This window comes from Bos javanicus, chromosome 8, assembly GCF_032452875.1.
Source record: "Bos javanicus breed banteng chromosome 8, ARS-OSU_banteng_1.0, whole genome shotgun sequence".
Taxonomy (NCBI): domain Eukaryota; kingdom Metazoa; phylum Chordata; class Mammalia; order Artiodactyla; family Bovidae; genus Bos; species Bos javanicus.
In genome coordinates this window covers 75,186,593-75,209,880 of record NC_083875.1, presented here as the reverse complement: position 1 = coordinate 75,209,880, position 23,288 = coordinate 75,186,593, and the positions used below count along the sequence as shown (strand labels likewise).

At 49.7% G+C, this 23,288-nt stretch overlaps 1 protein-coding gene across 3 annotated transcripts in view; it reads right to left on the bottom strand.

The window, feature by feature from the left end:
• PTK2B (protein tyrosine kinase 2 beta) overlaps positions 1 to 23,288 on the bottom strand; it is a 65,499-nt gene that overhangs the window by 19,342 nt on the left and 22,869 nt on the right. For all 3 annotated transcript variants that reach the window (XR_009738123.1, XM_061425900.1, XM_061425901.1), the window contains exons 2-20: positions 17,215 to 17,393; positions 16,617 to 16,704; positions 14,983 to 15,062; positions 12,544 to 12,606; positions 11,971 to 12,025; positions 11,399 to 11,539; positions 10,930 to 11,004; positions 10,213 to 10,314; positions 9,443 to 9,560; positions 8,847 to 8,886; positions 8,142 to 8,188; positions 6,969 to 7,019; positions 6,358 to 6,455; positions 5,552 to 5,636; positions 4,833 to 4,933; positions 4,481 to 4,596; positions 1,367 to 1,467; positions 1,099 to 1,188; positions 43 to 247 (exon numbers count right to left, since the gene is read on the bottom strand). Coding sequence is in view for 2 of the 3 variants with exons in the window: in XM_061425900.1 (XP_061281884.1) it covers positions 43 to 247; positions 1,099 to 1,188; positions 1,367 to 1,467; positions 4,481 to 4,596; positions 4,833 to 4,933; positions 5,552 to 5,636; positions 6,358 to 6,455; positions 6,969 to 7,019; positions 8,142 to 8,188; positions 8,847 to 8,886; positions 9,443 to 9,560; positions 10,213 to 10,314; positions 10,930 to 11,004; positions 11,399 to 11,539; positions 11,971 to 12,025; positions 12,544 to 12,606; positions 14,983 to 15,062; positions 16,617 to 16,704; positions 17,215 to 17,393 (1,835 nt within the window). In the remaining variant the exon portion in view is untranslated. The remainder of the gene's footprint in view (positions 1 to 42; positions 248 to 1,098; positions 1,189 to 1,366; positions 1,468 to 4,480; positions 4,597 to 4,832; positions 4,934 to 5,551; positions 5,637 to 6,357; positions 6,456 to 6,968; positions 7,020 to 8,141; positions 8,189 to 8,846; positions 8,887 to 9,442; positions 9,561 to 10,212; positions 10,315 to 10,929; positions 11,005 to 11,398; positions 11,540 to 11,970; positions 12,026 to 12,543; positions 12,607 to 14,982; positions 15,063 to 16,616; positions 16,705 to 17,214; positions 17,394 to 23,288) is intronic.

Sequence of the window (23,288 nt, the reverse complement as noted above, 5' to 3'; positions counted from 1 at the left end):
TGGGCTTGCAGTCCTCCCCCCCACACCCATCTCCTTGCTCACCTGAGGCTGCACACGAGCTCGGTGAAGCGGGGTCGTTCACTGGGGTCGTAGTCCCAGCAGCGGGTCATGAGGGTGTAGAGAATGGGCGGGCAGAGGTCAGGCTTGGGCAACCGGTCTCCCTTCTCCAGCACCCCAATGACATCCTTGTTCTCCAACCAGAAGAAGGGCTGCTTTCCGAAGCTCAGGATTTCCCACATGCACACAGCTGCAAGCGGGAGGAGAGGGCTCAGGGCCCATGCTGAGGGGACTTGAACCTGGAGAGGCAGCCCATCCTCCCCAGAGACAGCCGTGTGGTCAACACTCAGTGCCTGCTGGGGACCACCCTGTGTTCCCTTCTCTCCTCTATAGATAGCATCCCTGGGGGGCCTGCCCACGTGATAGTCTGTTAAAGGACCAATCACCTATGACTGTAAGTGAACTAAGCTCCCACACCCAGGCCCTTTCCTCATGGAGCTGTTAGGGTTCTGGAGAAGGAGACCATCAAAGGAACTTCACTGGGACCACCAGGAGGGAGTGATGGCTCCATCAGAAAGCTGGCATACGAAGCCTAGAGCCAATGCTTGCTGCCTGTGTGATCATGAGCAAGTCCCTGACTTGCTGAGCCTCAGTTTCTTTGTCTGGAAAATGGGAAGAAGAATGATGAGATTGTACTGGGCAGGCTGTGGAGACCTGAGACAGAGGATCTACATGGCTGTGTGCCTTTTAAGTAGCTGTCCAGCACCTGGGTTTCGTCTCTCCTCACCCTGCACCTTCTTCTCAGAGAAGAGCTCAGCTCTGCCTATGAGGCTCCCCTGCGGGGTGGCCTCACCTCAGTCCTGGGGCTGTCTGGGGGAGCTCATGCTCATATCAAGAGCCTTTTCCATGAAGATGAATGCAGGCTGGCCCTTAGCTCGTGTCACCCCCAATCCACCACTGACTCCCCAGCTCTGGGACTCCTCAGTGGGGGCAGCAAAACAGAACCTGAGGGTCCAGACCTCTGCTTCTTATGCCCCCTGTTATCCTGGTCACAGAGGGGTAATCAAACCCTCATTCACGCCCTATGGAGAGTCTGCTCACCAAACATCCAGACATCGCTGGCGGTCGTGAAGCGGCGGAAGTTGATGGACTCGGGGGACATCCATTTGATTGGTAGACGGGTTACAGAGGCTGTGGGTGGACCAAGGGTTTATGGGAGCTCTTAGAGAAGAACCATCCAGACTTATCCAGAAAGGCAGCTTACTCTCCAGAGACTGTTGGCCTAGACTTGCCTTATAGTCACCTTTTGGGGGGATTTTGGCTTCAGGGACGCCCTTCGGGGACAATGCTGTAACACACCCCCACTCACCTTTGTAATACTCCTCATCCTCAATGTATCGGGAAAGGCCGAAGTCCCCCAGCTTCACACATTCAGGGGAGGCTACCAGGATGTTCCGGACAGCAATGTCCCTGGAAGGAGGCAAAGACCAGGGTGAGGTGGTTCATAACACTTCAGGGGGACAGACAGATAGATAGATGGACAGAGAGGCAGAGGAGAAGAGAGCCTCAGGGCCCCAGCCTCCGGAGGAGAATCAAGCAGCTTCTGTGGGTCAGCCCTTCCTGGCCCCACAACTTGTCTTGCTGGAACTTGGCTCAGGCAGGAGCCTCGGATGGTCTTCCCTGCTGCTCACATGCCCTGGTTGCCTCCCTGCATCTCGCTGCTGAGCCCTGTCTCCCATCATCCCTTCTCATGCATCTCTACCTCCAAGCCTGTCTTGTGTTCCCCCTATTTGCTCCAGTCACTACACGTATTGTCCCCTCTGCTGGGGATGCCGTCACCCTGCTGACACTTCAGGGAGGAAGCCCGACCACTTTCCTGATCACAATTAACCTCTCCTTGTTCTGTGACCCCACAGCTGCTCACAGCTCACTTTCAGGGGGCACTGGGAGAGCCAGGACCCCCTAAAGGCTACATGCCCCTGAGCCGTGGCACAGAGTCCCTGGGAACCCCTGGTACGGAGGAGAGTGGAGCAGAGAGCTGGAGGAACACACCTGGCAGCTGGCAGGTGAGAGGCGCAGCCCAGAGCTGAGCTCTCACTACCCCCCCAACTTCCATCCCCCACTCTGGGAGCCCTTACCGACTCAGTCATCTTGAATCCCCAAATCACTTCTAACCCCAAACTGGCTCATCTCCTGCTTCTCCCAGGCAGGTTCTGCACCCTACTGTTTGTCTTTGTTATTGAAAAGATGACTTCAAAGCCCGACAATGTCACAAAGGATGCAAATCTATTATACCACTTTGCCCCAGGACTGTTCACCCTAGAAGATGCTAGAAGATGAGCTTTACAAAGAAAGGGGTTTCTGTTTGTTTTGATTGTGAGTTAATCGCAGAGCTTAGGACACTGCCTGGAGGTCCACAGGAAGAGTTCCACCATATTTGCTGCACGAGTGAGTGAATGAATGGGTGGATGAATATGCACATCCCCCAACTTCGCTGTGCATAGTGTCACCCATATGGCCCCATATCTCAGGAGGATGGCGTTGGACTGAAGAATTCACCTGCTCACCCCAGGGCTTTGAGTTGGATCATAGAAAAAGCAAGAGTTCCAGAAAAACTTCTACTTCTTTATTGATTACACCAAAGCCTTTGACTGTGTGGATCACAATAAACTGTGGAAAATTCTGGAAGAGATGGGACTTCCAGACCACCTGACCTGCCTCCTGAGAAATCTGTATACAGGTCAAGAAGCAACAGTTAGAACCCGACATGGAACAGCAGACTGGTTCCAAATTGGGAAAGGAGTACATCAAGGCTGTATAGTTTCACCTGCTTATTTAAATTATATGCAGAAGTACATTATGCAAAATGCTGGGCTGGATGAAACACAAGCTGGAATCAAGATTGCAGAGAGAAATATCAATAACCTCAGATATGCAGATGACATCACCCTTATGGCACAAAGCAAAGAGGAACTAAAGAGCCTCTTGATGAAAGTGAAAGATTAGAGTGAAAAAGTTGGCTTAAAACTCAACATTCAGAAAACTAAGATGATGGCATCCGGTCCCATCACTTCATGGCAAATAGATGGGGAAACAATGGAAACAGTGAGAGACTTTGTTTTCTTGCACTGCAGGTGGTGACTGCAGCCGTAAAATTAAAAGACGCTTGCTCCTTGGAAGAAAAGCTATGACCAACCCAGACAGAATATTAAAAAGCAGAGATATTACTTTGCCAACAAAGGTCTGTCTAGTCAAAGCTATGGTTTTTCCAGTAGTCATGTATGGGTGTGAGAGCTGGACCATAAAGAGAGTTGAGTGCCAAAGAATTGATGCTTTTGAACTGTGGTGTTGGAGAAGACTCTTGAGAGTCCCTTGGACTGCAAGGAGATCAAATCAGTCAACCCTAAAGGAATTCAGTCCTGAACATTAATTGGAAGGACTGATGCTGAAAATGAAACTCTGATACTTTGGCCACCTGATGTGAAGGACTGACTCAGTGGAAAAGCCCCGGATGCTGTGAAAGATGGAAAGCAGGAGAATAGGATGGCAGAGGATGAGATGGTTGGATGGCATCACCGACTCAATGGACATGAATTTGAGCAAGCTCCAGAAGATGGTGATGGACAGGGAAGCCTGGTGTGGGGCAGCCCATGGGGTCGCAAAGAGTTGGACACAACTGAGCAACTGAACAAAACTCTGTCTCCTCCAGAGGATCATATCCCCCTTGATGGGGACCTTCCTTCAGGGAAGGGGACAAAGCCGGGTGGAGAAGGGACCAGCACCACAGTCAGAGGACTGGACTTGGCAGCTTGGAGGTGTCAGAGACCAGGGCAGTGTTACTCACTTGGGCTGCAAGGCCTGGGACCCCAGGACTGTCCTAGTGCTGCCAGAACCCAGTCTCTCCTGCTAGACTGCTGCTGCTGCTGCTGCTAAGTCACTTCAGTCATGCTCAGCTCTGTACAACTCCAGAGACGGCAGCCCACCAGGCTCCCTGGTCCCTGGGATTCTCCAGGCAAGAACACTGGAGCAGGTTGCCATTTCCTTCTCCAATGTATGAAAGTGAAAAGTGAAAGTGAAGTCGCTCAGTCATGTCCGACTCTTAGCAACCCCATGGACTGCAGCCCACCAGGCTCCTCCGTCCATGGGATTTTCCAGGCAAGAGTACTGGAGTGGGGTGCCACTGCCTTCTCCTGCTAGGCTGGGTGCCACCAAATGGAAATGCCAGAGAATAAGTGAGCAGCAAGCAGGGAAGTGATTTCCTGCACCCACAGGGATGCGGGCTACTGAGTTACAGGCAGACACCCCCGATTTCAGATTTCCTCTTCCTAGCAATCCTGGGAGGGACCACTGGCTGTTGTACTTTTAGAGGGGGACACGGGTCCCAAGAAGGTGCTCAAGCTGTCACCTAAGCGGGACCAAAGCCAGGCCTTCAACCCTGGTCTGTACCTGACCCCTCCTTCTCCAGGGCCCTCCCCAGCCTCACCTGTGGACACAGTTGATGCTCTCCAGGTAGGCCATGGCCTTGCAGATCTGCAGCGAGTACAGGACAAGAGTGAGCACCTTCAGGCTGTTCTTGTTTCGCTCCAGGTAGTGGCCCAGCTGTAGGAAAGGGAAGATGCCCTGAAGATTCTGCCTGACCTGGGTGTGGAGCTGGAGGATGGGGGAGGGGACACCAGGCTGGCAGAAGAATCTGGCAACTTCCTCTCCAAACAGCCTTGCCGGGAGTTAAGGGCCCCTGGCTCCAAATGCATCCTCCGTGGTTACCCTCTCCCTAGGTGTTGCTCCACTGCAGTCCAGCTGTCATCACAGGGGTCCTCCTTGGCCCTCCAGCTCACCTCCCCGTAGGGGTACAGTTCCATGATGATCCAGGTGGGCTCCTCTTCGATGATGCCGATCAGCTTCACAATATGCGGGTGGTCCAGGTTCTTCATGATCACTGCAAGTGGGGGTGAGAGGGTTAGGGTTAGGGGTTAGGTTTAGGGTTAAGGCAGGGTTAGGGGTTAGGTGTTATGGTTAGTGGTTAGGTGTTAGGGTTAGGGATTAGTGTTAGGAGCTAGGGATTAGGAGTTAGGGTTAGGGTTTAGGGATTAGGGATTAGGGTTGGGGTGAGGTATTAAGGTTCGGGGTTAGGAGTTAGGTTTAGGGTTGGGGTTGGGGTTAGGTTTAGGGGTTAGGGTTAGTGTTTAGGGTTATGGCTAGGGATTAGGGTTAGGGTTTGGGCTAGTGTTTAGGTTTAGGTTCAGGGTAGGGTTAGCTGTTAGGGTTATGGTTAAATGTTAGGGTTAGGGTGAAGGGTTTGTTTTAGGTGCCAGGGACTAGGGACTAGGGGATAGGGATAGGTGCTCCAGCGCTTCCAAGGCCCAAAGCAAGAATCAAGGTCTGCTGGCTGGACCGAGAGCCAGGGGTGCAGCCTTTCCCCGCTGTGGATATTAGCTCTGTCCACTGCCTCCCCGACCTCCACCGCAGATGCTTTGACCCCTTCCTGCTTCCCGGTCTGCATAGTCTCTTGGCTTTTTTTTAGCCCCTGTGCTGGTGTCTCCCCAGGGACACCTACCTGCCTCACTCATGAACTTCTCCTTGTTATCCAGAGTGCAGTTTTTCTTGCAGGTCTTCACAGCCACATTGATCACCTCCCCTTTCTGAAATAAGAGTGTGTCCAGGTACCCTCAGTTCTGCCCAGAACACCCCACCCTGGCATCCCCAGGAGACAGGTGACATCTGGGTCTCTGCAAAGCCTTTACTTCCTATCTCTTCCCCTCCTCTCCTCCACACCCACTTCCTCCTGATCAGGGTACATTTGGACTGGAGGAACGCCAAAGATCAGATCCCTTGAACCCCTGGCTGTCCAGGTGAGGGCACGGAGGCTGGGGGTCCATGTGACCTGCCCAAAGTTAGCGGGTGTGTGCAGGTCACATGCAAGGCCATCATCAGACATGGCGTCCAGGCCTTTTTCTCTTTATTGTTGGTTTTTTCAATTTTGCTTTTTCCCCAGGCCTGGTTGAAGCACGAACACAAAGGCAAACTTGTCCAGCCCCCATTGGTGACCTTGGAGCCCACCTTGCCTTTCTCACAACTGCTTCACATGGAGCTTCCCCCTTCATGTTCTCCCATAAGACTCAGTCCCCACCGCTGGGCCCCACCCCATGCCCCATAGATGTTGCCTCTCTTCCGATCCCTGCAATTGCAGCCTTTCTGGGAAATGACTCTTGTTTTCATCACTCCCTGCGTATTTCATAAACACTGCAAAGGCCAAATGCATGAAGTTCCACACACCACAGCACACCCCCTCCCCCAACACTAGAGTATTTGAGCTCCTTTCTCTTTCTACTGAAGAGCAGAACTTGGATATCATGAACTCACGTGATTTGTGTAGACACCTTCATAGACCTCCCCAAAAAAGCCTTCACCGAGAATACGATTCAGAACCACATCTTCCCGGGCGATGCCATACTGTGGGCCTGCACAGGGGATAGAACAGACAGTCCTGGGGCACAAAACTGGTTGGCACCCCCTGGGAATCCAAGAACTGACGTCCCCGGGGATTCTGAATGCCCATATCCCTGGGATTCTGAGTATCCAGAGGCTCTAACACCAGGCTCTGACCCCTCCTGCCCAGGTGTGACCAGACCTCCCCCACCAACACCTCAGCCAGGAACCAGGGGCTAGACTGGGAAAGGGGGTCTAGAAGGTTCCATTGTCTCAGACTTGGGAAAGCTGAGTCCCATGTCCATGCTCTTAGCACGCCCCTCCACCACAGACACACCAAAGGTCAATGGTGACGGGATAAAAACAATGATCTCTGCTTTCAAATCACAGGTGCCTCACTCAGCTGTGTCCCTGTCTGAGACACACGTGGAAGATGACATAGGAAGGAGAGAAAGTCCCCTTGTGATGTCATATGTGTCCCCAGATGTCACTTCCCACGGCTCTGGCAGTGGTTGACATGGGGTGGGGGGCGGTCAGGGATCTACCTCCTGGTCTTCGCAGGGTCTCGTCAGGGATCTCAGCATAGATGTCTGATTCTGAAATGACAGGAGGACACCCCATGGGCAAGATGCCTTGAGGGGGGCATCACCAGGAACCAGGTGTGAGCCCCCCTCCTGCCCCTCCCGCCACAGGTCAGGGGAACTAAGCTGACATCACTGGGAGGGACTTGGGGAGGAGCCAGGGGAGAATGGGTTTCCCCCAGGTATCTGGGTGGCCGCAGGGCCCAGGGTCCTCAGCCTGAGTCCTCCTTGCTGCTGCCTGGCTATTTAGGGCAAGTTGGTTCATCTCCTTTAATCTGCTTCCCTTTCTGTGAAATGACTATTTCTGGGGAATGTAAATATTAAAGAAAACAATACCAGTTATGTATTTAACACTGTCATGAACTGAATGCTTGCGTCCCCTCAAATGCATATGTTGAAACCCTAACCCCAGGAGCGCTGGTGTTTGAAGGGGTCTTTGGGAGGTGATTAGGGTTAGATGAAGTCATGAGGGTGGGGCCCCCATGGTGGGATGAGTGTCCTTAGACGAAGAGGAAGAGAGACTAGAGCTCTCCATCTGTCCACCACACGAGGACACGGAGGAGGTGGCTGTCTGCAAGCTGGGAAGAGAGACCTCACCAGGACCCCACCACACTGGCATCTTGGTCTTGGACTTCCACCTCCAGAGCTGTCAGAAATCAATGTCTGTTTAAACGTTTAAGCTCCCCAGTCTGCGGCTTTTTTATGAAGCCTGAGCTGACCAAGACAAACATGGCGCCCCACTAGCTGCCTAATACATGTTCATGTTCATGCTCAGTTGCTAGGTCATGTCCAACTCTTTTCAACCCCATGGACTGTAGCCTGCCAGGCTCCTCTGCCCATGGGAGTCTCCAGGCAAGAGTATTGGAGTGGATTGCAATTTCCTTCTCCATCGATCTTCCCGACCCAGGGATCGAACCTATGTCTCTTGTGTCTCTTGCATTGGCAGGTCAGTTCTTTACCATTGAGACACAAGGGAAGCCCCACCCAATACTATTTATTTTTTAGCCGTCATTGAGCAGTCATAGGGGAAGTTCATTTGTCTGTAACTTTGAGAGAATCCTTCAAATTGCCACAAGAGCAGGCAGAAGGGAGGCTCTGGGCGCAGGCAGAGGACAGGCAGCAGGTGGGCAGGCTTACCTATGCTGCAGCTTTCTGAGAGGTGGGGCCGCCGAGCCTCCAGGTTTCTACAGGAGGAGAGGACAGGGCAGGAGCCCAGTGAGCTCAGAGCCTGGAAGTGCCCACCCAGGGCAGCCTCATTCCCCCTCTCTCCCTCCCACCCTGCCTGGAGAAGCAGAGTGTTCTGATGGCACTAAGCTGGGAGCATGGCCCAGGCCACCAGGAGACAGGAGGGAGCTTTGCTTGCTAAGTCGTTTCAGTTGCATCCGACTCTGCGACTCTGTGGGACTGTAGCCTGCCAGGCTCCTCTGTCCATGGGATTCCCCAGGCAAGAGTACTGGAGTGGGTTGCCATGCCCTTCTCCAGGGGATCTTCCCAACCCAGGGATTGAACCCATGTCTCTTACACTGGCAGGCAAGTGCTTTACCACTAGCGCCAAAGGAGAGGACAGCAGCAATTCCCCACCCCGCCCTCCTCGGCCCAAGATGGTGCCAGGTGGCTTTAGGACACAGGAATACAACCCTGAACGAATTTACTGGGAGAAATTTACTGGTGAAAAATAACCACTTGTGAAATGCTGGAATTCCATCATTTTCTCCTGGGGGCCAGAAACTGGAAACCGTGGCGGGGGAGGCCCCCTCTCTGTTCGGTCTGCCTTCGTAAGGAAGACACCGGCTGAGGGCGGGGCCGGTTCTCCGCCTCAGCCTCGCGGTTGGTTGTACTCACAGCGTGGGGATCTGGGGCAGACTGTTCCGCTTCTCACCATCTGGGGAGAGGAGAAGAAGAAGGGGAGCTGGAACCAGGGACACAGGTCCCGGATGGATGACAAACCTCACTGCTTCTACCAGCCGACACACAGGAGACCCCTCCCGCCACTCTGTGGCCCATGAGAGTTGAGTGGAAGCTGGATACACTGTTGCCCTGAACTGGAATCCTTTTAGCAGAAGAAACTCTCAGACTTCCTCTGCCACTGTCACACGTCCCAGCCTGACCCTTGCTTTCTGATTCCATCCCCAAACAGGACGGACCAGCCATGTTCTGGGAATAGCTTTGATCTTCCCAGGGCGACAAACATCTCTCCATCAAGTTGACTCCCGCACCCCGTGCCACCCTTGGTCAGCGGGGCCAGGGCTGTAGCCAAGCATCTGGGATGGGATCACAGGGAGTGTCCAGCAGGGCTGGGTGGGCCCCTCCCCACTTCCAAAGGCTCTTCATTCACATATCCGTCAATGGTTTAGCTTCTCCTGCTCCTCCCCGGAGGCTTGGCTCGGGTATGCCACCCACTGCCTGTTGGGCCAGGTTACCTTCAAGTGGAAACACACCTTTTTTGGTTCGAATGATGAGAGAGCCCTTGTGCTCTCCTTGCAGCCGGCAGTAACCATCTACGAGGTCAGCCATGTTCTCGGCCTCTGCCAGAGAGGAGGTTTTGATGGACAAAGACTGCAGGGAAGAGACCAGCCAAGGATGAGACCCCAGAGCCTTGGCTAGAGTCAACCCTACGGGACTGCAGGACTTCTAACCATGGCCTGCCTGGATTCCACCAGCTCCTCTTCTGGGGCTAGGCTTGAATTCCCTATTGCCACCAGGGGGCGCTCCCGTCACCCCGCCCAACTGACCACCTTACACTCCAGGAAGGGAATGCCTTTTTCTAGTCACTCAGTGTACAGCACATGCCTTGCATGCTTGAACAGAAATGGAGAAAAGGGAAGAGGGAGGGAGTGGGGCAGAGGACACGTGGATGAAAGGACAGGCATACAACCTGTTTGTGGTCTGAGGTCTCTCCCATTCTCCCACCTACAAAAAGCCCTGGATCCCCAAGGTCTTGGTTCTGAGTCATTGTTACCTGCTCACAGTTAGACCTCTGATCTGTACCTTGATTCCTGGTCACTTTACTCCTGCCCTCCCCCAAACTTCCTACAACTTTTTTCTTGACATTTTAAACAACAGTTTTGCTTCCTGATGTACTTTTCCTTAGTTTGACATCATCCTGTTACCTGGTCTAAGAACTAGGTGCCCTTTACTTAACAAGATCTCAGCAGCCAGGGAAGCCCTGGCCAGGCTGGCTTGAGCAGGCATGCCCAATGATGCTCACCTGGGGAGCGCCTTCGATGCCCAGCTGCAGTACCGCCTGGCCCTCTTCCAGAGGGAGGCATCTGATGGACTTGATCTGCTTGAACTCGGCCAGGCAGGTGGGCTGTGGGAAAGGAGGGGTTCCTTCAGACCATCTCATTCCTGGGATCAGGGCATGAGGATTGATCAGTATGGGGTGGGGGTGAGGATCGAGGAAGAACCAGGCATTGGAGTCTCTCGGCGGGGATAAAGAGGGAATCAAAGACCATTCAGGTTAGAAGGATCACCTAGCCCAAGCCCCTTGCAGAAGAAAAAATGAGCCTGGGAAGAGTCAAGGTTTGCCCACAGTCATATGCCAAGCTGGTGGTAGGGCCAGGGCTGGACCTGGTTATTCTGACTCCCAGGGACATGATAGCCCCATATGCCATTGAAAGAGCAGCTACTATTGCCAGAAGAGCAACAGAAGTATCCTTCCCTCTTCCCCTCCCCCACCTTAACCACATCTGTCCCCACCCCCTCTGTGCCAGGGACAGTCCCAGGGATGTAATGGCCCATGCTCCCTATGCCGTTATCCCAAATAGCCTCCCCACGGCTACTGATACCAAAAGCCTCTCTGCTCTCAGCAATGGGGTGGAAGAACCGATGGGACAGGCCAGAATGGGAGGCAGCCAAAAGGGGAAGAACGCTCTGCCTGGAGCTGGGTGGGGCCTGCCCCCCTCCCCACCCCATCTCTCTCTACCTTTGCATCTTGACTTGTCAGCTGGCGGATGCCTTTAGGGCCAATGACCAGGTCCACAGTAATGTTCCATCCTTGCTGGAATCAAAGGAGAGACAGGTTGTTGCCTCTTCTCTGTCCACCCGTGTTTCAGAGGCTTGAAAACAGTTCACTAGCTAGACACAAGCCATGTCTCCTGGGCCCTCTAGCTCCTTCCATCCTAACCTCCCACCATACAGATCACCCCGCTCCCAACACTCTGCCAGCACTGCCCACCTCCTCCCAGAGTTGGAGCCAAGGTTTCAGCTCCCTTCGGCAAGCAAGTAGCTTAGCGTTAGTTGCATTTTCAGATACACTGGGGGAGGTCCTGGTGCCACAGAATCTACAAGCAGTAGGTTGGAGGGTTGTCTTGATCCCCATCCCCACCCTGAGTTGCCCTCCTGAGAGGCTTGAGATTTGGGTCAGGGGTAGAATGAAAAGAAGGTGGCGTTACAATGAGTTCACAGCGATAGGTCTCCTGGTCAATGTTGGCGAAGCCTGCGAGGGTGTTGAAGAACTTCATGACGCACTCCTCCTCCCGGAGCGAGGCGTACTGCTGGAACGTCTGCTGGATCATCTTCCGGAACTGCTTGGGCTGGGCGAGAGGGTCAGGGGTGAGCGGGGCCTGATTCCTTCCCTTAGGATCTCACCGCAGGCCTGCACGCTGCTGTAGGACAGTTCCTTAGGCCTCTATAGACCATGAGAGCAGTGGTGATCTCTTACATCATGGTGGTCTCAAGGGAGCTCACCATGGCCCTGGGAGGGAGGCGGGGTGGTAGCATCCCCGGTGCTCAGGCCATAGAGCTAACTGGCCTTTGATGTGGAACTAGAGCAGGGTTTCTTGATTCCCGGACACAGATGGGCTCACAAGATGCATGGTCCCAGGTCCAGATGGCCTAAGGCAGCACAGATACCCTGGCTTCCCCGAGGGTCCCCATCTCCATCCCTTATAGATCTAATCCTTGGGCGACATAAGGGAGACACGAAGGGAGTCTTCCTGGGCTCTTCATCCACTGGTTTCCTCACCTTTAAGTTCTCCTGCATTTGCTTTGGGAAAAACAGGTCCAGGCCCACTTCTCTCCTGAGAGTAAGGGGGAAAAAGCAGCATTTGAATCCCCTTTGGTGGCTCAAATGGTAAAGAACTGCCTGTGTTGTGGGAGACCCAGGTTCGATCCCTGGGTCAGGAAGATCCTCTGGAGAAGGAAATGGCAACCCACTCTTGCCTGGAGAATCCCAGGGATGGTGGAACCTGGTGGGCTGCCGTCTATGGGGTTGCACAGAGTCGGACACTACTGAAGCAACTTAGCAGCAGCAGCAGCAGCAACCCACTCCAGTGTTCTTGCTTGGAGAATTCCATGGACAGAGGAGCCTGGTGGGCTACTGTCCATGGGGTTGCAAAGAATTGGACAAGACTGAGTGACTAATACTTTCTATATCCCCAACTCAGGACTTCGGGCCAATCAGGGAAAGGTGAGCACACCAGGGAGATGGGTCTTGCCTGGCTCTGGTCTGGGGGGTGGAGGTGTATAGGAGGTGAGCAAGAAGAGCAAAGCAGGAGCGGGGAAGGGAGGAGAGGCTGGGGCCAGTCCCGGGACTTACTCCAGGAGCTCGAAGTTGGACTTTTTGTCAAGTGCGTTGTGGGGCATGTCCTTGAAGAACCGCCTGCAGAGACAGAAGCCACGGGGAACAGGGCCATCAGAGCTGGGCCACCCAATGCCCACATGTTGGACTAGAAGCACCCTCCCCTGCCGGATGTGGGAACCACTGGGAGGGAGAAAGGAAGGAGAGGCGAAAAATTCAGTATTTAGAAAACTATGAGTTTTAGAAAACCTGCAAATTTCCTTCCTAGGAAAGACTCCAGTTGTACTCCAGGGTGTCCACCTCTGGCTTATAGAGTTTGTGGGCAGAGGAGGAGGATAGAGGTTCTACCAGTGGTCTCTGAAAATAAATGACCCAGGGCAGCCAACACTCGACTTATAGCTGAGGAACACCGACATCCACCTTTTAGGTTCTGTGTTCCCTTTGTGACTTCCTTTCCCCTCATTTGCTACCTCTGGAAATCTATGTGTATGCATGCAAATAATTATAAAATATACACAAAAAAATTTAGCATTTATGGGACAGAAGAAGAAAATAAATCCATAATCCTACCACCTGGGTGACATCTATTAAATTTTTATAGATATTCTTTAAGTATGATTTTCCCTTAAAATGTATGTCTTCGTGGAGATTTTTATGTATTACTCATTTATAATAATTGTTTACGTGGAGACCAAATAGCCAATACTATTTGTCTTATCTTCCCTTCCCTGTTTGGATCATTGTGTCTAGTAATTTCTTCAACTGTTGCAGACATTGTCCCACTCCTGATCATACATTAGTAACTCAGTGTTACTTCAACCCACATGTACTTGTGCACATCTGGGAATAGTTTTATGCTGCTGATACCATAAGCAGAGAAGGGCAACCAACTTATGATTAATAAACAATAAGTTTACAAAATTTACAGTGTTTAGAAAAGAGTATGCTTAGGCCTTCATCTCACACTTTATTCTAAATATTTATTCTAGATAGATTAAAGGGAAAATTTTAATAATAAAATTATTTTAAAACTAGAAGAAAAGCTAGGGAAATATTCTCAAATCATGGAACTTAGAAGACTATCTAAAGCATGAAATCATAGATGAGCTCTATATAAAAACTTGAAACATGTACTGCTACGTCCTTAACAATTTTTAATAAATGGTATTTTTGAGCATATTGTCAATCAAGATAAGTAGTAATAATTATTTTAGAGGAAAAATTTTAGAGGAAAAAAAAATGCATTGGAAAAAACCTGACTTGGAGCTACTCTGCTAATGGAGGTTATCTCTCGTTCATGATTTTAGTCACTTTTTCTCCTTCGCTACATGTTCCAAATACTCCACATTGTACAAGGCAGTGTGGCCATCTGCAACGCCCCCTGGGTTGGGTGAGCTGCAAAATGTACTTCCAGGTAACTGACCATATTGGCATGTTGCATGTAGTTAAGTAACTCTACAAAATAAATGTCAGCACATGTCCACCAGCAAAGAGGTCTTTAGATCTTTCATAGTTACCCAATCATTCAAATTCATACTGTGCCCTCGTGTGTGCCAGGAGAACGGGCACCAACCCTGAGTTCAAGGATTTGATGGATTTCAGACTAGTGCATGTGAACCACTCGGCATCTGACAGAGTGGTGCATACATACGGCCTTATGGCCAATCCATGCAGGGAGGGTAGGTGGGGTGGACCTGGGAAATGGGAGACTTCAAGATGGAGAGACCCTTGAGTGGGCACTGAAGGAAGAGCCCAGGGCCACACTGCCTGCTCTCAAGGTGTGCTTCACAGGCATGCTCCGAGGTTTTCTAGGAATGTTGAGGGAAAGCAAACAACTTTGGGGGCTTCCTTGGTGGCTCAGTGGTAAAGAATTAGTCTGCAGTGCAGGAGATGCAGGTTCAATCCCTGGGTTGGGAAGATCTCCTGGAGGAGGAAATGGCAACCCACTCCAGTATTCTTGCCTGGAGAATCCTACGGACAGTGGAGCCTGGTGGGCTACAGTTCGTGGGGTCCCAGAGTCAGAAATAGACTGAGTGTCTGAGCTGGATGATTTACCGACTCTGTACACGTCTATTAGCACCTACTGGAGTGGGGAATACAGCAGTGAGCAACACAGATGGAATCCCAGCATTCGAGTATCTCCCAGAAGCTTGTCTAGTATTCAAAGGAACGTTTACTGGATCACCTGGATGGCAGGTAGAAGGAAGAAGCTGGAGCCTGGAGGCAAGAACAATGGCAGCAAAAGGCAGACAGGGGACACCGACCAGAGAGAGGGCTGGCGCCTCTCTTCCCAGGGCCAGACGGTGAGCACCTCAGGGCTTTACCGTCTGTCAGCCACCACTTGTCCCCTTCCGGCTCTCACATTCCTGCCTTGGAAGAGTGTCCAAGCTGGCCGAGAGCCCAGTGGAGGAGGGAAGGAGCAGGCAACCTCCCTGGAGTGGCCTGGAGGCCACCTACCTGAGCTCCAGACAGCCCAGCTGCAGGGCCATCCCCTCGCTGACCTTGCTGGCATAGCGCTGCATGTAGTCATTCCGGAGCTGGCAGGGAGAAAGGCCACAGTTCAGACTCTCGCCTCGCTCCCCATTTATTTCCCTGAGATGAGCAGAGGCCCCAGGAGGTGGAGGGGGCTTTGAACACCATCCTGCTGCCCTGAGTGGTCTCTCATCCCTCCCCCGACAAAGGCACAACTGCGTAGCAGGAGGGGGAGGTGCCCTGGGTAGTGTCGATTGTGCCCCCACAGGCATGATCGAATTTTTGAAGCACTTTCATAGCACGTTTTTTTAAGGGTCCACAAGGCAGGAAGTTCAGGTTCCCCTCTCCCACTCCTCACTTTGGAGATAAAGAAACTGGGAATGGGGGGAGGAGTTAGTCATTTATTCTGGCTTCCCGATGGCTCAGCAGTAAAGAATCCTCTTGTAGTGCAGGAGACACAGATGAGGGTTTGACCCCTGGGTTGGGAAGATCCCCTGGAGGAGGGCATGGCAACCCACTCCAGTATTCTAGCCTGGAGAGGCGAGAGGAGCCTGGTGGACTACAGTCCTTGGGTTTGCAGAGTCGGACATGACTGAGCGACAGCACACATCCAGGCAGTAATTTACCCAAAGCCTTGTTGGTAAGTAGTGTTGGATGTCACCCAAGATACAAGAAAAGTCTGGCTTGGTCTCTAGAGGACCAGGAGGAAGATGTAGGCTGGGGCAAAGGCCAGACACAAAACAGCCATGGCGGCTCTCGTGCACAAAGTGCTTATTCCCTGCCATGTCTTGTGCTGGGCACCTCAGGGGCACTACAGCCAGGAGTGTGGTGAGCTCCAAACAGCTCGTGGAAGTCAGTTATTAAGTTTTCCAAAATTTTGTGAGCCAAGATGGGAGTATTTGATTTAGTTTAGTTGCTAAGTTGTATTTGATTCTTGTGACCCCACAGATTGTAGCCCATCAGGTTCCTCTGTCCATGGGATTTCCCAAGTAAGAATACTGGAGTGGGTTGCCATTTCCTTTTACAGGGGATCTTCTGGACCCAGGTCTCCTGCATTGCAGGTGGATTCTTTACTGCCTGAGCTACCAGCGGTTATTTACACCATGGAAATTGGCAAGTACTACAAATCAGAGTTGGTTTACCAGTACACTGCTAGTACTATCGTTAGGTCTTCATGGCAGCCCAATAATGTACGTATTCTTCTTATCATCCCCTTTTTATAGAAGAGGAAACAACCTCATGCAGGTAAATTACGTCCTGAGGGGTTTCAGGTTGAGAAGTGGCAAAAGTGGGCTAGAAACCAGCTGTGTCAGACAGCCAAGCCTGTGTGCTACGACTGCTTCCCTTCTCTTTGGACTTGCTCTGCGTGCTTCCCCAGCCAGGTCTTCTGGGTAGTAAATAGCCCCTAGGAAAATCCAAGAGGGCCTGTGCCTATGGGGAGGGGTCATTCAGCCCTCAGGTGTGAAGGAAGCAGATTTGGATAGCTGACCAGGGACTAAGGAATGTCCCCGAGAGAAGTTTCCTGGAATGGGACCTTCAAAATGCAAGCCTTGTCTTTCCATCTCCCCAGGAGAGGATGGTCATAGGACCCAGGGGACTGGAAGATAAAATACTTTTACCTGTTGGTAAAAATAAAGCAGCGTGGTCTTGTCTTCTTTCAGGCTCTCCATGAAGTCCTCTGGCAGGTAGCGGACTTGAAGGTCATACCTGGGACAGGAAGTTCAAATTCTCTGGTTGACAGAGGGAAGCTGGTCCTACCAGGGGCTGCCCACGGAGCCCCTGGCTACCCATTCAGGACTTGCTCCTTCTTTCCTTCTTTTCCACGGGTGGGTGGAGGACCGCAGAGGACAGAGGGGTGGGTTGCCAACCACAGTGGTCAGTGCTGGTTCTGACTCTCCCTCTCCTCCCCGCGATGGTAGCTGTTCTCCTTAGGTTCACTCCCCAGCCCTTGGCCTGGCTCCCCCTTCTCCTTGCACTTCTGCTCCTCCTCCTCCACAGCTCCAAGAGCATCCAGTCCAGGGATGCACCTAGATATCCATCTTGGAATGCGGATGTGTGGTCAGCCCTTATTAGGTCTTCGCAAACACGTGCATTGGATGCTACAGAAGGGCCAACCTAATACGCCACTCAGTAAGTGCTCTGAGGAAAGGCCTCCCAGGGTCTCCCTACTCCTCATTTCCCCCTCCCCCACTCCAGAACCTGCGGCTCCTCTCCTACCTCCACTCGGCTTCCACATGTAGACACTCATACTTGTCCTGCACCTCCCCCACTGTCATCAGCGGGTGCAGCCAGTGGATCTCATCTGACTTCATGTGCTTCAGCCTCAGCCCATAGCAGTCAGCCAGCTGGATGTTGGGCCCGATCCGCCCGCTCAGCAGGATGGAGGCGATGACGTCCTACAGAGGAGAAGAGAGGAGGCTTGACTCAGGGGTATGCCCTTCTGGGCTCCTACAGTCCTCACAGAGCCCCTGGAAGTGTGATTCTCTAGGGTGGGTTCTGACTTAAACGTTTTATTCATTGCTAATTCACTAGCACTTAGTGTAAGGCTTGGTACACAGTAGGCTCTATGTGATGAATGAACGACTTTGCAAAATCAGACAGAAATGGAGGAACTGAGAGGAGAAGCAAAGGAGAAAATGCAGTGAGGCAAACAGCATGGATTCCATGCTTATGCATTTCATTCCAACCCAACCAATCCATAACTACCAAGCACTGACCATGTAACAAGCACCCTCTGAATGACTTCCAATTCAGCCAGCATTACTAAGTGTCTGCAGTAGGCATTTCTGGGAACTGTGCATACATTATTTCACTGAATCTGTGCAACACAAGGGAGCAGGTATTACATCCCCATTTGGCTGATGGGGAAACTTATGGAGATCACAGGGGCTTCCTTGATAGCTCATTTGGTAAAGAATCCATCTGCAATGCAGAAGACCCAGGTTCAATGCCTGGGCTGGGAAGATCCGCTGGAGAAGGGATAAGCTACCCAGTCCAGTATTCTTGGGCTTCCCTTGTGGCTCAGCTGGTAAAGAATCTGCCTGCAATGCAGGAGAGCTGGGTTCAAGAGCTAGGTTCGATCCCTGGGTTGGGAAGATCCCCCAGAGAAGGGAAAGCCTACCCACTCCAGTATTCTGACCTGGAGAATTCCATGTACTATATAGTCCATGGGGTCACAAAGAGCCGGACACAACTGAGCGACTTTCACTTCACTTCATTTTAATGGAGATCACACAGCTCATGGCATTAAGGTGGAATATGGACTCTGAGCCCTGGACTCTGAGGACTAGTACTAGATCAAGCTGCTTCATGGAAAGGTGGGCAGGGTAAGATAGAAGGGCAGGACTAGCATTAGGGATTAAGTGGCACCATTTCTGCACAAGAAGCATGGCCACCAGAAACAGAGCACTGACAAAAAATTAGGTGCCCTCCTTATTCCTGCTTTCTTGATCAGAAGCCAGCCCACCCCACAGCCTGGCCTGGAGCCTGAGTTGGATTAAGAGGCCCATTGACAGCAGCCTGGAAAACCACCATCTATAAAGTCCTGTCTAGTTCTGAAATCACATTGGTTCCACTTTAACTCAGGTTTCTCATGGAGTTTCACACATAATTCGTCAATCAAGCCCACTCCTGATGGAGTAAAAAGTGCTCTAAAGGCAAATGAAAAAACTCCCAAGCACTAACCAATCTCTGTTGAGTATCTTTGCAGTACATGCCACCCAGTCTGAGACCTCTGTGAATATTGAAAACTTCTAATATATATGAAGAAGACAGAAGTCAGTAGATTAGTATAATAAATCCCCATGTATACCCCACCCATCTTCAACAGTTACTAACATTTCATCATTTTTACTTCTTCTATAACACCACCATCTACTACTTAACCACCACTCAACTATCATCAATTTTTACAGTTCTTCTTTCACAGTGAAATATATATTAATTTAAAGATACAAAGTTTAGGTACACAGTTTGACACATGAACACAACCTGTGCAACCCACATATCAATTAAGATATTTCCAGATCTCCAGAAAGTTCCCTCATATCCCTTTTCAGTCAACTTTCATGGTACATTCCTATTTCTGGTTCTAGGCAACAATTTTTTCCTCCCACTTTTACTTAGCTTTGCCTGTTGTAGAACTTCATATAATTGGAATCATTTCGTATATATTATTCATCCTCCTGTTGCTAAATACCTGGGCTATTCTTCATTTTTGCTATTGTAAATAAAATTACTATGAGCATTAATGTACAAGTCTTTTTGAGTATGTGTGTTGTCATTTCCTCTGGACAAATACCTAGGAGAGAAATGACTGGGTCAAAAGTAGATGAACTTTATAAGTGATTGCTACGATGATTCCATTATATATATATATTGTGATATATGAGATGTCCATTACACTGCATCCTCTCCAACTTTTGGTGTTAGAAATGTTTTTAATATTAGACATTTTAGTGAATATGCATAGTATCCCATTGTGTTTTTAACTTGCATTTCCCTGAAGACTAACAATATTGAGCACTCTTCCATCTGCTTGTAACAATTGCTGTATCTTCCTTTGTGAGGTACTTGTTCAAATTCATTGTCCAGTGTGTATGTGTGTCTATTGATTGTTGGAGGTCCTTATACAATCTAGATAAAAGTACTTTGCATATGTTTTATGAATATTTTCTCTAGATCTGTCCTGTGAAAGAAAGTGAAAGTCGCTCAGTTGTGTCTGACTCTGAAACCCCTTGAACTGTAGCCTGCCAGACTCTTCTGTCCGTGAAATTCTCTAGCTCAGAATACTAGAGTAGGTAGTCATTCCCTTCTCCAAGGGATCTTCCCAACCCAGGGATCAAACCCAGGACACCCACATTGCAGGTGGATTCTTTACCATCTGAGCTACCAGGGAAGCCCAAGAACACTGGAGTGGGTAGCTTATCCCTTCCCCAGGGGATCTTCCAGACCCAGGAATCGAACCAGGATCACCTGTATTGCAGGTGGATTCTTTATCAGCAGAGTTACCAGGGAAGCCCAGGTTTGTACTGTGCCTATTATTTATTTCCTTAACAGCATCTTTCAATAAAGTCTCATTTACCAAAATATTCTTTTATGGCCAGTGCTTTTTGCATCTTAAGAAATCTTTGCCTGTCTCCAAATCATGAATATATTCTCCTGTTTTCGTGTATAAACTTCATAGCTTTAGAACTTCCCTGTGGTCCAGTGGCCAATGCAGGGGTCGTGGGTTCAATCCCTGGTCTGGGAAGATTCCATGTGCAGAGGGATAACTAAACCTGTGTGCCACAACTATTGGAGTCCTCGTTCCCTAGAGCCCATGCTCCACAATAAGAGAAGACAAAACTAGGAAAAGGCTGCACGCAGCAACAAAGACGTGGTGCAGCCAAAAATTAATTGATTTTTAAAAGGTTATAAAATAAAAACTTCATAGTTTTAGCTTTTACCTTTGTCTCTGTGATTGAGCTTGAGTTAACTTTTGTGTCTGGCATGAAGTAGGGGTCAAATAAAATTTTTTTTTAATCATAAAGATCTATGGTTATTCAGCATTGGCTGTTGATTTTCATTTCCTAATCGAATTGTTTTGCTGTCTTTGTCAAAATCAATTGGCCACATAGATTCTGGGCTCTCAGTTCTGTTCTACTGATTTCTGCCTGCGCTGTGCCAATGCCACTCTGTCTGCATTACTGTAGCTTTAGATAAGATCTTTTAAATTTTTATTTATTAATTTTATTTAGTTTGGTGTGCTGGGTCTTCATTGTGGCACACTGGCTTTCTTTAGTTGCAGTGAGTGGAGGATACTCCCTAGGAGCAGTACGTGGGCTTCTCTTTGCAATGTCTTTTCCTTGTTTTGGAGTAGGAGCTCTAGGTACCTGGGCTTCAGTAGTCATAGTGTGCAGGCTTAGTGGTGCCAAGGCATGTGAGATCTTAGCTCCCAGACCAGGGATTGAACCTGTGTCCCCTGCATTGGCAGGCAGACCAGAGAATGAGTGAACCGCCAAACCATCATTCTTAACCAGTGAACCTCCAGGGAAGTCCCTAGAGGAGATCTTGAAGTTAAACAGCATAAGCCTTCCGCCATTTCTTCCCCAAGATTATTGTGCTATTCTGGGTCTCTGCCTCTCCATATACATTTTTGAATGTTTGTCACTTTCTATTTAAAATATCTGCTGAATTATGATTGAGATTGTGTTACATCTATAGCTTAGCGAGGAAGAGCTGGCATCTTAACAGCATGGAGTCTTCCAATCCTCACACATGGCATATCTTTCCATTCGTTTTGCTTGTCTTTCACATTTGTCAGCAATGACTTGTATTTTCCAGTGTATAGGTTTTACAGGTCTTTTGTTAAATTCACTCCTAATTTTAACAATTAGGACTGATGCTGAAACTCCAATACTTTGACCACCTGATGTGAAGAGCTGACTCATTGGAAAAGACCCTGATGCTGGGAAAGATTGAGGTCAGGAGGAGAAGGGGGTGACAGAGGATGAGATGGTTGGGTGGAATCACTGACTCAATGAACATGAGTTTGAGCAAACTCCGGGAGATAGTGAAGGACAGGGAAGCCTGGCATGCTGCAGTCCATGGGTCGCAAAGAGTCGGACACGACTTAGCAACTGAACAACAACATGGTTTGAGAGAGAAAGGTCTGTTTACTGAGAGATCCTAGGACCAATGACACCCTGATAGTCAGCTGGATACCAAACACCCAGTCTTACTTTCCAAATACCCTTCTGTACTAAACAGATCTAGGATTCCTTGGAGAAATGCTGATTCCCCGGCTGGGGCAAAGAAGGTCTGAGATGACCCTGGAATACCTTTTTGTGCTAGAAAAAAAGGAAGTGTTTAGAGCATGTTGGGGGACACATAACAAGGAACCAGTATCAGCTCAAAGGGGCTAGACAAGCCAAGTCTGGGAGAACATAAGCATTACAGTCTACCATGGTGGAGTGCATCCACAGAATAAAACAGAATCTAGGACAGATCAGTAAATAAATGGGGGAGAAGAGGATGTTTTTCTTTAGAGTAGAATACTAACTAGGAAATGTAGAAGAAAGGATGGAAATAGAAAATCACTGTCAACAAACTCAGTGTTGGTTAGTTCAGGCATGATTCATCAATGGAAGATAAGGCTGGAGGGCAGAGGATACTGACGTGGTCTGAGTGTATCTCCTTTTAGACACTAAACAAATACAAAGGAAAACCTGACAGACACAAGTGATCAGGTCAACAAAGATAACTTGACCAGTGCTAGAACAAAGTAAAGAGGACATGCCTCCCACCTTGATACACGAAGATGGGCACAGGACGTCATGTCTGGGCCATCTCTGCTCTGAGTTCACGATGAGTCTAGCACAGACCTGGGTAAGTGGTCTCCTCAGAGACTGATAGATGGAATAAAGGGCTTAACTCTCTCAGACTAAGAAACTCTTTCAGATTGGAGGAGACCAGAGAGATATAACAATCAAATGCAATGTGTGTTCCTGGACCAGACAGGAAAAATAGATATTTTAGGCACAGGTGGTGAAATTTGAATGGGTTCTATGGTTTGGGCTTCCCTGGTGGCTCAGTAGTAAAGAATTCACCTGCCAATGCTGGACACATGGGTTCGATCCCTGGGTCAGGAAGATCCCCTGGAAAAGGAAATAGCAACCCATTCTAGTGTTCTTGCCTGGAGAGCCCCATGGACAGAGGAGCCTGGGGGGTTACATTCCATGGGGCCACAAAGAGTAGGACATGGCTTAGCAACTGGACAACAAATGGTTTAGATGGTAGTGGTCATTGTAGCAATGGTGGTTTCCCACTTTAGATGGTCACAATTCTGTAGAAGAGTGACCTTGTGTGGGAGAAATAAACACTGAAGTCTTTTCAATGATGGAGCAGTACTGCTGCAACTTGCTTTCAAATAACTCAGGAAGAGAATAATGATAGTGGGCATAGTGTATGCGTGTTTATGGAGAGATAGAGCCACTACATATGGAAAATGACACATTTAAACAATTGGGAAATCTGGGTGTAGGTGATATGGGACTTAGGCCATGTCTTTCAATTTTTTTATGTTTTAAATAATTTCAAAATGAAGACAGTCTCTGGTAAGGGAGATTCCCAGCCATATAAGAATTAAAGGCACCATATCAAATGGACTAATAGAATTTCTGCCCAGTTTGACAGGGGCCTTGTGTCCAGTTTCTCTTCCACTTAAGAGTCTCTAAGAGAAACCAGACTGTATCCACTTTTTGCTCTGTGGTTGAAAAACTCTCCAGGGCATAACTGGTGCAAAATTTTTC